Source organism: Crotalus tigris, unplaced genomic scaffold (assembly GCF_016545835.1).
Source record: "Crotalus tigris isolate CLP2741 ecotype Arizona unplaced genomic scaffold, ASM1654583v1 scf7180000024439.5362192, whole genome shotgun sequence".
Lineage (NCBI taxonomy): Eukaryota > Metazoa > Chordata > Lepidosauria > Squamata > Viperidae > Crotalus > Crotalus tigris.
In genome coordinates this window covers 3,569,111-3,582,984 of record NW_024100609.1, presented here as the reverse complement: position 1 = coordinate 3,582,984, position 13,874 = coordinate 3,569,111, and the positions used below count along the sequence as shown (strand labels likewise).

At 39.2% G+C, this 13,874-nt stretch overlaps 1 protein-coding gene across 1 annotated transcript; it reads left to right on the top strand.

The window, feature by feature from the left end:
* Window positions 1-838: 838 nt before the first annotated feature.
* CYS1 (cystin 1) lies at window positions 839-12,702 on the top strand. Its single transcript, XM_039331926.1, has 3 exons — window positions 839-1,891; window positions 7,815-7,861; window positions 9,566-12,702. Exons 1-3 carry the CDS (start codon window positions 1,172-1,174, stop codon window positions 9,660-9,662), a joined length of 864 nt encoding a protein of 287 aa, XP_039187860.1. The 5' UTR covers window positions 839-1,171; the 3' UTR covers window positions 9,663-12,702.
* Window positions 12,703-13,874: the final 1,172 nt, after the last annotated feature.

The window sequence follows — 13,874 nt, the reverse complement described above, 5'->3', positions numbered from 1 at the left end:
GCAAGTGTCGTTAACAATGGGGAAAGCAGGAATGGGAGACATTAGGTGAGACACTTCACCTAATGGCTTTTGTGACATGAAAGGCTCCATTACAATTGTATCTGGAGAACTACCTATATAAAGAAAGCCCCTTTTATTGGCACCAAGCCCATGTACTCTAGTCTCCTTTCTCAGATTTTCTTCATTGTGAAGAATGGAAAATGTATAGTTGCCAAACTCATTTCGAAGAAAAAACACTTCTAATAGGACATGTTGACATAAATAGCTATGTGAGATCTATTTTTAGCCAATTAGGTTATTAAAGCCAGAAAAACAGTATTATTCCACAGCTGGTAAAAATTTGTCCAAATCCCCTTGGTGCTTCTGTTTTCCAGCTCTTTTTCCAACAGCAATGATTTTCCAATGCTAATCTAACCTTTCTTCTTTTTTTTTTCCCCAGAAAAAATGCGCAATTCAACATAGCTGTTCTGGAAATTCTCAACTATATTATAAGTGAACAACAGTAAAACAAATAGAAATCCCAGAAGCAAATTTTAATTTTTGGAATCCAGAATAATTGTGCAATTATAAATTCCTCAAACATACCTCCCCCCTCCAGATCTATGGTTTTCTTTGCTTGTAATAACAATTTTCTCATGCTTAAAATACATTTTCTTTTTGTTCTTTGCTCCACATCTAAGCCCTGCTATTAAAACTGAAAAAACAACAGGCAGTCAAGGGAAGAGTATTCAAAGGCACATTTATTCCAAAGAATGCTCTACTGCATGTAAATTGAGACACACAAAACTGCTAGCTATCATTGTGCAATTCACTTTGACAAATATGATTAAGATAATGAACAAGTTGACTAACTTTTAAAAACACCAACTAGCTGGATTCCTGAGCTTGTTAACTACTGGTAAAAGAAAACATTTTGGAACTCTTGAGATATACGCTCAGTATCCCCTCACCAAATTGCAAAACGGTTCGTTTTAAAACTTTCCACAATACTTATTGCAAAAGCCCATTTATTTTGAATCATCGAGACACCCATTTTGTTACTGCTTTTTACTGTCTATATAGCTAAATTAAGGCCAAGTATGGCCTCTAAGTACAGCGTTTTGACACTCCCTTCCCTTTTTGAAATCTAGCTTCATTCCGAGGTTACACCCATGCAGTTGTCCAAAACCAAATGCTTGGGATTGAAAAACGAGAGGGAACAAGAAAATTAAATACACTTAAATACGTTTCCTCTCCCTTTACCACTTTGCTGTGGGGAGGGGGGAAGCGGCTGGAGATCTCGAGGTGGTCTTGGGGGAATCCGCAACGAACAGATTTAAACCCCAAGGAAAGCTCTTGGCCAAGTAGGACAACAAGGAAAAGGAACGAGGATGGATCCCACCCTCTTTGGCCACCGCCCGCCAGGAAGCTGCAACAGTTGGACTTTAGAATCAGAACCATCTGCAAAGCAATCGGGAGCAGCAAAGCGGCTTCGAGCAGCTGCAACCGCCCGGAAAGCCAAGACACTCCCGCCACTATGGGCACCGGCAGCAGCAGCAGCAGGGCAGGCAAGGCGCGCACCTTCAGCCCGCCGCGGGACTGGCGGGGTGCCGGACCGGGCAACGCCAGTCACAGCACCCCCTCTCGGCAGGGCCTGGCGGACGACGGGGAAGAGGCTTGCGCCAGGGCTGCGGGCCAAGCCTTCCCGTGCGCCCCCTCGCTGCAGCTTCAGCAGCCGGACTCGGACTCGGAGCTCCTGGACCAGGTGCTGGAGGAGTGCGAGGAGGACGGCCCCCAACTCCTGCCCACGGTCGCGCCCCGCCGGCCTCTGCGCCACGGCTCCGGAGACTGCTGCTCCCGCCCTCCAGAAGTTGGCGACGAAGAAATCGGGGGGCAGCGGGAAGCGTCGGAAGTAAGCGCGCTGTCCGAGCGGCGGGCGGAAAGTTGTGGGACTGGGCGGGGCGTGAGTAAAAGGTCTGTGGAAAAGAACTGGAGATGAAGATCCTTGGTTAATCACAACCAAAAGGTTGTGGCTCTTCTTTCCGGCACTTCCAAGCGGCTAAGAAAAGGCGGAGGGATGTGTGTCTTTATAGATTGGGCTAATGCAACACCTGGCATCTTTCAGCGTTGGCTAGGCTGGCTGAGCTGCTGGAAAGTGTTATGCAACATCTGGGGACCTTCAGATTTCTATAGGTAGTTCTCGACTTACGGCCGCAACTGAGCCCAAAATTCCTGTTGTTAAGTGAGGTGTTGGTTGGGTGAGTTTTGTCCCCTTTTATGATCTTTCTTGCCACCATTGTTAAGTGAATCACTGCAGTTGATTAGTTAGTTAGTAACCCTGTTAAGTGAATCTGGCTTCCCCATTGGCTTTGCTTGTCAGAAGGTCACAAAAGGTGATCACATGACCTGGGACACAGCAAGGGTCATAAGTATGAACCAGTTGCCAAACGTTTGATCACATGATGCTGCAAAAAAGTGGTAACTGAAAAACAGTCATAAATCACTTTTTTCAGTGCTGTTGTAACTTTGAAAGGTGATTAAATAAACTTGTAAATTGAGGACTACCTGTATTGTACAGCTACTAAGCTCACAGCTGGTGACAATGAACTCTTAGCTAGTTTTTCCAGAATTTAAAACAGTCTCCCTGAGGGGCTATGCTATTCCTAGTCACTTCATTGGCCTGTCCAAATTGTTTTCTTGGCACCAATACCAAAATGGCTTGCTGTTACCTTCTGGGTTGTTTTTCCAAGTCGTTAGCCACTTTTGTAGTACTTTCTAAACAAATCTGATTCTGCTTAAGTTTCTGCAGCCAAACATGGCTCTTCAAGATATTTCAAACTTCAACTCTGCCATTCTTGAACGTAATCACAACTTTTGAAGCTAATGAAAATTGACATTTGCTAACTCAAACTAATCTAGCCTCCCACTGAGATTTATTGTGAATGAAAGGTATCATCTGTGCTATGTTTACTTCCTCAAATAAAATAAAGATAAATAAATACACAAAATCTGGTTGTTATGTCCAAGCATTTTGATCAGGGGTCTTCAAACTTGGCCCTTTTATGACTTGTGGACTTCAAGTCCCAGAATTCCTCAGCCAGGCATGCTAGTTGACGAATTCTGGGAGTTGAAGTCCACAAGTCATAAAAGGGCCAAGTTTGAAGATCCCAGCTTTTGATCTAAAACAGGCTTGAAACACAGGAATTGGCAAGCCAATTATCTGTAGCCACTTTTTTTTTAATTTGGGGGAACCATCCATGAATGTAAATCATTGCAGATAAAATGTGTAATAAATTAATAAAATGGGTTACAAATAAAATAATTGCAAATTAGATGTCTTCTGTGTGATGCAGAAGACATTTCTCATCTGAGGCACAATTTGGCCCTAGACCGGCTCAAATTATTGCTATAAGTTTTATGTTTATTCCAGTTCCAAGTTTGCTTGACCCTCAATAGTTTCTGAAGATTATCTCAGATGAGGCTGTACTAAAAAGCCAGGATTCCAAGTATTGGTTGGAGCTACAGCTCCCAACTTTATCCCTTAGTAAGGATGCACCCAGTAACAGCAAAGCTTTACAGGTCATCAGGAAAGCAGCACCACTAGAACAGCATTAAGTTCATGGCACCTGTTGACTCAAATTAGGAAAAGATTCATTCAGAAGTGAAGGATTCCATCCACAGAATAGGAGTTTGTAGTAGATTGCCTAGTTCCCTCTGATATGTTGCTGTGGGTTCTGAGTTGAGAAATTACTAGAATAATGTTGGAAAATGGATTGATCATAGTTCCTTGTCCCCCAATTTTGTCCGCTTCCAAAAAGGTCCTCAAACTCTCTGGAGCTTCTGAATGGGCTGCAGGCAGGAAGGGAAATTACCTCTTGCTGATGAAAGTTTCCGTTGATATTGAAGCTTTGAGACACCACAAGGATACCATGCAATAGCAGTGTATACTGTGTACTATAAAGCATGAATTCTACCTTGAGTGCTATACAACTTAATTTACTGTCATGCACCTTGCTGTCACTTATTCTTTCATACATAGGCCATTTTTGCTCCCTAGGCTAGACTGAAATTGATTCAGTTCAAAAAGCTAATTATTTAATTAGAACAGTTTAACTCCTGAGACGTTCTTCTTTATGTTTAACAAAGAAAGTCTCATTCCAGCCAAGCTGGACTCTTGGTAACTACATGACCACATACATCTATGTTGTTCTCATGGCAACAATATGGAAGTAATTTAATATCCTGCATAGTTACAGTTATTCATGTTTGTCATTTGGGAATATTTGGCGTCCTGAAAGAAAAAGGAAGAAAGAACTTAAGTCACTTAGAAATGTTTCTGATTCATCACTGAGAGCTTATTAACTATAAGTCTGTATTTTTGCCTTAATGCAGAAATGCCATGCTTTTGTTAGGGGAGATATTCCTGTGTCAAAGGACTTCTTTGAGACCTTTAATCAACCAAATGGTGAAAATGACATTTGGATTTACAAACCAAACTAATATGCTTAATTTAGTTTTAGATTTTTATGGGTTAGAAGAATCCTTGTTTTCTTTTAGCAAAGTCCTTATAAAGCAGTGCCCTCTTGTGGCTGCCTCCTTAATCAGTACTTGGTTCCATATTTTATTACAAAAATCTGAATTTCTTGTACAAACCTGATACTCCAGGGATGCTTTCCTTAAAATGTCTGGGGGGAAAAACCCAATCAATGCCTCAGCAGTCCTAGGAGGCCACGTTCCTACTGCAATATGAATTTAAAGCACTATACACAAAGTTGGCTAAAACTGAGTACTCCTAACACATGGGTTTATCCTATGCCTTTGTCAATTGTTGTAATTCCTTGCCAAAACGTATTCCTCGTGTTTGCAAATGGAGCAGTTTTCACAGTTCCACTAGTTGGTTCTTTTTACCTACCCATCTTCCCAGCCAGCAATTGGCACATCACCATCCAGCAGGATACCTATTCTGCTGGGACTGATGATGTTACCTAGTTTGGGTAATGAAACATCTACAAGAAAACAAGCAAGCTCAGGGAGCAGCAAGGACCCCTCATGTCCATCCTGAGCTACAAACAGTCTCCTTTATTAATGCCTATTCTCATATCAGGTGTAATTTGGTCCAAAGGGTAGGTCAAATTCCAAGGGTGAATCTTTTTCTTGGCTTCTCTCTACTGATTCCTCAGCTTTTTCCTTGTACACACCATTTGAACACTTGATGGGCTAAAGCAGGATGAAAGGAAGACATAGGGAGATGGCCCCCCCCAATCATAAATATGTGTGTACTCATTTTTAAAATGTAAATTGAATTAAATATAAGTTATCCTGGCTCCTAAGTAACTCAGCAACTCCAAAACAGATTCCAGATCATGCGGATATAATTAGACATGCTTAGGGACATCCTGTGAAATAGCCTGTGAACCAGAGTCTGGTATTTACATTATGTGCTGGAGATAACTTTAGGCCAACTTGAGTTCTGGATTCCTAAGTATCTAAAATTGACCACTGCTAACCTCATCTATTACTGCATTAGGGAAAATGATTATTCGGAGAAGCTGATCTTCTCTCTTTTATGAACCTCTCTTTTTTCTTTTCTCTGGCTGAAAACCAAGGAAGAGGATCCCCCAGGAAAAGATCCTGTGACCCAATCCCAAGGGATGGGTGGGTGGTGGTAGACACCAGCTAGTGATCAGAGAGAAGGAGGTGAGCCCGTGCTTTGAAACTCCTGAGTTGTGCTCTGGTTACCCGCATACCTTGTCTCCATGATAATAATAACAGATGACAATATGCTATAGGTTTTATGCACCTCGGAGGAGTAGAAGCACATTGAGGAAGGGGAACAATTTCTAGTCTAGGGCACAAAGGTATTTACAAATAGTCTTTAACTTACGCTTGTTTAACACTGGTGAGATGTTAATGGCGGTACTGAAAAAAAGTGACCTGCAAACCATCCTCATGGTCACATGATTGCGATTCGGCAACCACCTCACATTTTTGATGGGTGCAGCATCTTGCAGTCAGTTGATTGTGATTTGTGACTTTCCCAACCAACTTTTGACAAGCAAAGTCAGTGGGGAAGCCGGCAGAGAAGGTCACAAATCTCAATCAAATGATGTCTTATTTAACAGCTGTTGCAAAAAGGTAATAATTAGGTGTGGTCATGTGATGTCACTTAACAATGAATTTTCGGGTGCCAATTGTTGTCATAATTCAAGGATTACCTGTTATTATGTACTGGACACTAGAATAGGAGATTGCACACTAAGGTGCCACTTTAAACTATAGGTGAACAAATAGATTGTGACAATAGCAGTATGGGCTGAAATGTAGTTTATACCTGCAGAAAACAGGAGATCTTTTAAGAAAGCATGGAGCTTATTTTGTTATTCAGCTTTTCCATTCATGTGCTAGAATTGTAACTTGTTTAATAACAGGTTCTGTTATTTTCAAACACAGGTAGCAGAGATCTTCCTGGCCTACAGGAAAGAGAGGAAACTGGATGATTGACTGGACTTAAAAAGATGTTACACTGTTCAGCCAGTGTGCCTAAATCCAGTCCTAAGATATGGTGCAGGTAGTCCTTGACTTATACACGTTCATTTAGTGACCATCAAAGTTACAATGACACTGAAAAAAGTGACTTATGGCCATTTTTCACACTTAATGACCTTTGTAGCATCTCTGTGATTATGTGATCAAAATTCACTTGCTAGGCAATTGGTTCATCCTTAGGACTGTTGCTATGTCTCAAGGTCACGTGATCACTTTTTGCAACCTTTTGACAAGCAAAATCAATGGGGAAGCCAGATTCACTTTACAACCATATTACTAATTTATCAACTGCAATGATTCACTTAGCAATTGTGGCAAAAAAGGTCATAAAATGGGGCAAAACTCACTTTTAAAATATCTCACTTAACAATATACATTTTGGGCTTAATTGTGGTCATAAGTCAAGGACTATCTGTACTCTCTCTCAAATATGGTTAAAAAGACATTATCCTTAAAGGCCTCTTTACAAGCATGCCCTGGCAGCATTATTTTTCTGCTGTGTCCCTGCAACATCATTGCCGTAATCTATTCCATAACAAGCACCATCCGGGGAGGCAAAATCTGCCCTTCACCTCGGTAGTGTGGAAAAAAGGCCGAGTAAGAATACCAACCATATGTGTGGTTTTAAGTTTCTCACAGGTGGGGTTGTTAATATGATTGTTAATCTGATCTTTGTGTGGGACATGGGCGGTTGAGAAGTTTGATATATAAATAAATAAAAATAAATAACCCACATCATATTCCATTTTCAAGGATAGATGAACCTGATAAATTTGATCAGTAAGGTAGACTCTGGTATATCTGTTTATCTGATTGGATAGCAGGAAGATTTAGAATAAATTATGCCATTGGTATATTTAGCTTGGTCGGGAAACTTGTAAGGAGAACAGAGGAGGCATCCCCGTCTCAGATTCTTATCACGAGTGCACACATGAATATGTCTATGTTGCTGTCCTCCCATCATACCTATTCGCCTGCTAATATTTTCATATGATCTTAGGGTTTTTATTGGTAAGGTAATGACGCATGTTCTTCAACTCAACAGAATTCTTCTGGCTTGTGTCTGTGTGAATCCCCTGCTCATTATCTTATCTTAGAACTAGGAAGGGCAAATGTATATATATACACACATCAACTTTTCTAATTCCAGCAATGAGTTACTCACCTTCCTTGTCAAAAATTACTTTTGCTTTCAGAGATATATATAATTATGAGATTTACTAACAGGAGTTAATCTGCATTTCTTTGTCATAGGCTAACTGGTATTATTATGTTCATTTGTTTTGCAGGGCTTCTTAACAAGATCTACATCGGGAAGCAATAACTTTGCCAATCAGTAAGTTATCGTAAATCAAATGTTAATAATTAGGAGTAGAGACAACACCAGTATACTACTTTGCAGAAATGAAGAAGAGTTTTCATTCCTGTGTTTTCATCAGTTGTTCAACATGGTTCAGTAATAATTTTCTTCACATTTTTCTACAAGCATTTCTGTAGGAAATATTACAGCAAGAAGTTTTTTTTTCTTTCAATGGCAGCTTAACAAGATTAAATTGTTGCTTTTCTAATAATGTCTCTCAGACTATCCATATGCTTATGGAAGAAAACTAATAGAGGGACTGAATTTAATCACAATATGGTTTTCTTAATTTAGATATGAAATGGTTGAAGAAGACCACATGCATTGGCCATCCATTTGATTATAAATCTTGATTGTTATAATGTAGATTTCTTTTAGCATTCTTTTTCTTTTCATTCGAGAAGGAAACATTTTAGAATTGTTTTCTGAACATTATCGGTATATTTCTTCTTTCATTTATGGGTATTCTAATTATTATCACAGTTTAAAGAAGCTTTTCCAACATAGCATGACATTTCAATCCTTTTATTCTTCCAGAGTAATTATTCTGCTTTTGTCTTGGTCTCCTTCTCCATCATGGTGTACATATTGTTGCTGGCTGTAGTGCTTTGGGTACTAGAGAGGGAATGTGCAAGAGACACCAGAATAAAAACAAAGCTTTATTTTTTAAAAAATAGGGATACTTATATAGGAAAGCCTACATCGAGCAATTTTTACAATGTGCCTCAGTCGCTCTCAGCTTTCCAAGGATATTCCTTAGCTGTTAAAAGTCAGAGATTCTTGCCCTAGGCAAGTGATGGCAAACCTATGACATGAGTGTCAAATGTGACATGCCACAATGTTTCAGGTGATATACCAGCATTCACCAACACCCGACAACGATTCTCAAAAGCATTCCCCATTCTCTCACAATTTTTTGAGACAATGGAGGTGAGAATGGTATGTACTCTCACGCAGCCTCTGGACCCCCCCTCCCAGTGCAAGAATAAGGTATGCTTTTGCACATTTGGAGGCTGCAGAGGATGTGGAAGAGAATTCTCCAAAGCCACTTCAAGAACATGTGATCCAGGTAGGCCTTGGGCCTGTCAATAGAAAGAGACCACCACTTGAAAGTAAGCAACATGCAGCAGATCCTGGGGAACTTAGGGCTATGGGGGTAATCAGACTGTTCCCCAAGGTTCAGCTGCTTGAGGAATGGTGCAACACAGCCTTTTTGAGTGGCAGCGGTGGGATTAGGGCTGAAATCAAGGCCTAGGTGTCTACTTCAGGCCAATGTGGCACTGCCACTGAATACTGCTGTTCAGAGCAGATGGGAGAAGGGAATATAGAAAATTGTTTTTCTTTTGTTTGGGGGTACAAGTAGTGACATCTCAGCAAAGTCAAGTTAAGCATTTTCTGAATTTTTGCCACATTGAGCCCAAAAGGTTTGCCATTACTGCCCTAGAACAAGCAGCTATTTCCCCGTTCATGGCCCCTTCCAACTGCTGTTGTTCCCTCATGTAATTCCATTTTGTTTAAATTAAATGATGTAAACCTGTTCAAAAACATTGTGAGAATTAGATACACAAGCTAATTAAAGGCGAAATGGGAAGATAACATGTTGCTAGCTAAATTAGGCCTCATTTTAACTTGTTTTATTATTTTCCGTCCTGATTATTGCTTTTTCACATAAATCTGCAGGTTGCCTCTCAAGAAGGCAGAGAGACAGGCCAAGATATCCTATGACTGCTCTGAAGAGGAGCTGATGGCAACAATAGAGCAAGAGTACTGTCGCTGAAGCCACTCACAGCTATGCCAATATGACCATAAACAAATTTACCTGGGGGCCAGGTTATAAAACTACAGTATTTCTGAGAAAAAGTCTACTAGCATGGCATGCAAAAAGACATCTCAGAACCCTGGCCAGAGAGAGATACAACTACTTATCCGAACGCTTCCTATGGAGCCAATTGGGAACTTACTCTGTTCTTTATGGAAAAGGGGAAAATATCAGTTATACACAAATGTTCGCCTTCCCCTAAAGCTTGAGGTGTGAAGTACTGAAAGAGCAATCATTTGTCCAAGTTTTAATGAAACTACAGTAAATATCAATAACTTTGGATGGTCTTACTGCATATGGTCTTACTGCAGAAAATAATAATGATAACAATTCCAATAAATCAGTAAGACATTAATTACTCCTGCACCCAAAGTATTGGCTCACGTGGCCCATCTTTATAATACTGGTAATGCGACAGTGCCTAAATGGAAGTATCCTTGAGACAATCTCAGGATGGCAAAAATCATTTTACCCGAGATAACTCCTGTGTGATCACTTTAGATTAGTAGCCAACCAACTCCACTGGTCACTTGTAGGCTGAAATACCTCTTACAGATAATATGTAACAAAAATGTTCCTTCTAAATCACATTCCTGTCAGACGTCTGCATTCAAAATGGAAGCATGACGTTAACAAAAAGATTGTATTCCTAAAGACGTTAGTGGTGAAATGAGCTTTATGTATCTTAGCAGATGCAAAGAGCGTTAGAGGGGTTCTAGTTCTTTCGTCACTTGACTTAGTTATCGCTGTGTGAACCTCATCTCTGTTTGCCTCTTGGTAACCATCTCTGACCACAGACTCAGTGAGTTGGAAGGTCCCTTTAAGATACCTAACTCAGTTCTCTGCTCCGTAGAAAACAACAAGAGCAAATGGCTATCTAATCTCTGCTTGATTGGAAGGAGAATCTCACCACTTCTCTGTCCAAAGGTGCAATGCCAACTTGATTTATGTACTTGCACCATTTAAGGAGTTGCTGACACGCTATGTGCATGCTCACACATGCTCCAAAGCACCTTTGTTTCCTTGGAATCAAACTCAAATCCTTCTCTTTCCCGTTTTTAGGTTTTTAATTCTATTTTTAACATTAGTCTCTTGATTACTTTTTGTTTCTGCATCTGTCTTATGAAGGTAATGGGCACATCTACCCTTTCTAAGGAGAGGACATCTATCAACTGGCAGGTTCATGCTGGCAGGATTCTGAAACATTTCAGCAAGATTAGAATATAAATGTTGGAAATATTAGCATATACTTTAAACAGTTCCTGCTCATGTATTGCTGATGGACTGAGTTAATACCCAGATAATATAAGAAAGACTTTAACTTTGGAGAGTATTTACACTGTTTCAGGTTTGAAAAATGTATTATGCAGCTTTCATGTTCAAATATAAGAAATATATCTTATTAATACAATAGTGTTATTATACAATTATTTATATAATTATATCTGTCCAGGGAGTTCAATCTGTTAGGGTTGGTGTGCTGTAGGTTCCATTGATTAAACAATATCATCTTTCAGGACATTGGAAGTGACCTCTTCTCTGTACAATGCCTGCCCTTTGGAAGAAGTCCCCCCCCCCCGAGATTTGAACAGCTTCCACTTTACTGGTATTTCAAGGGGCTTTCAAGACCAGGCTGTTTGCTCGGGCATTTGGCAAGGATGATTGACATCCTTTCTCTTCCTTCCCTTGTTTCACAATGGATTTGTTTTCTTTGCCATCTTGTTTTTTTGGTTTAGTTTGGTGCTTCTTGTACTGTAATTTGCTTTTTAAACATTTTTAACAATTTGTAAACCACCCAGAGTTGATGGGAGACAGGTGGCATATACATTTAATAAATCATCACAATCATCATGATCATCATTATATAGTTCTTAGTTGCCAAGTGTTCACAGATTTGCTTTAGTTATACAGGGAATTACTTGAAACTTATACAAATGTAGATAAAAAATAGGAAGCACAATGTGGTATTTTTTTTTTTTTTTTGGTATTTGATGCAAAAATCAGCTTGCTCCAAAATTTAACCACATTTACTAAATTATCCATATCCACACATGACATCAAGCCATAATGTGACTTACGTGATTTTGGCTTCACATTATTTCTTGATTTGACTTATCTCTCTTTTTTATTTTGTAAGTGCATATAATGCTCTTGTCACTTACTTCCACACAAGAACCCTGTGTGACATCAGATTGAGAGAGACTGACTGCCCAAAGCCACCCAGCCACCTTACATGCCTAAGGATGTATAAACCTTTCTACTTATAGTTTATTAATCAAACCATAATTGTTTTTAAAAAATGGCTCAGAGTGAGATGTGGACTCATTCTTTCAATCCTGCACTAACCATTTATTAAATTTTAGAACCATCTCAATCCATAACAAATGTAGAACTAATAGCATAGTGGTAAACTACAGGTATGGTCTTCTTTAAATTATGCCAAACTCTTGATGATTTGGCTGACTTGACTGTGAAGCTTTCTGGACAAGAATGCAGGGTTGGTTTGCCATTGGTTTCTTCCAGACTTTTTGTTTTACTTCCAGTGTTGCCCAAAACCCTAGGATTTCCTGGTGGTCTGCAATCCATATATTAGTTCTAATCCTGCTTACCTTTTGAAGATCAGCCATAGCTGTCTAAGTGCTGCTTCTCTTTATCTTCTTGGATTCACATTGATACACTTTTTTGTTAATCATAAGATTGGAATTAAAAGCTAGTTAAGTTAGCCAATAGACAAAATACCTCAGAAATCTAGTCCAATAGTAATACCCAAACATACACTTCTCCTTAGGTTATAGGGATTATCAAGCAATAGGCTGGGCAAATAAAGGACATAGTATGAAAGTTTTCTCAACTGCAAAAAACTGAGGAAGAAGCCAAATTACCTTTCAGCAGTTTTGTGATGCCTATGTCAAACAGACTTCAACCATTTTGTACCTTTGGAGGGATGGTGTTCAGGAGAGAAGGCTAGTTTTTCAGCAATAAAAACTGACTACGTGAACAATGCTGATGATGTGGTGGTTTCATTGCAGGCTCGTCTTGTTTCTAAATTATCTACTAGAATGAAATAAATGCTCCACAATCGTAAGCATGGTTTCTTGTAGAAAATGCAATTATTGACTGGTGTTTATTCTTGGGTTTGTTGATATGTAGAACTGACAGAAGTACATTATAAAGAACTCCAGGACATGTGGTACATTTTTGAGCTTTAACACTCACAGAATAGGCTATCTAATTTCAGAATGACAGTATTAACACTTTAATTAAATATTTTCTTGCTCTTCAAACAGATCCATAAATTCACTTTGGCATGGGAAGGATACTAAATCTTTGCCAAATCTTTTACCATTACTTCTTTTGCTATTCTCTATCCTTAATTCTACTGGAATGCAACTAAATCTGGAGAAGCAATACTTACCAATTCTTGCTGGTTGTACATGGATTTATGTTCAAAAGATAGGGAGGCATGTATCCCCAAAAGCAACATTGCTTAAGGAACCCACACATTTTTAGTTGAAAAAGGATGCAGGATGCTGATGGTAGTGAAAATCATTAGATTAGTAAACTGCAAGGTAATAAAACAGGGTGATGTGTAATCCTTAATACTATATTATTGCAGAGTTGTCTTACTATTGACTCTGGCCATTTTAAAAGTAATGCATTCTGTTATAATGTATGAAAAGGGATTCCTTTTTCTCCCTGTATTTCTCATTATTTCCTAGGTCAGCATTTCTCAAGCTATAATAGGTATACCATCGGTGATATGCAGAAAATATGCCTTCCATTCCCCAAGAGAGAAAGAGGAATTGCTCAGAGCAGCCAAGCTTTAGTTGGAGATAAAGGGATTTGGGCATCTCAGCAGAGTTTTCTGGCTTCCAGAACTGGAACAGCCTTTGAAAGATTTAAGCTTAGGAGCCAAAGTAAAATGTTTGCATATGTGTTTTTGGTTTGGTCTTTGAATACACCCAATACATTATTTCAGCTCTAATTTTATAGATGATAAACATTATTAGTACTACTGCAATGCTGATGTTCTTTTAACTTCTATTGAAATAATAGATAACAAAATTTCCATAAACTTATTCAAAATCAGTATATTTTTTTTTATGATTTGATGGGACTCAGGTTCTTTGACAGAATGAATTTTAGGAATTAAAGTGCAAACGTTTGAGA

What these genes read in the sequence shown, in the direction of transcription:
- CYS1 (XM_039331926.1), top strand. Translation starts at nt 1,172, where the DNA reads ATGCTTGGGATTGAAAAACGAGAGGGAACAAGAAAATTAAATACACTT. An exon ending in GGCAGCGGGAAGCGTCGGAA is followed by an intron (nt 1,892 to 7,814) that starts GTAAGCGCGCTG and finishes TTTGTTTTGCAG; the next exon opens with GGCTTCTTAACAAGATCTAC. An exon ending in AGCAATAACTTTGCCAATCA is followed by an intron (nt 7,862 to 9,565) that starts GTAAGTTATCGT and finishes ATAAATCTGCAG; the next exon opens with GTTGCCTCTCAAGAAGGCAG.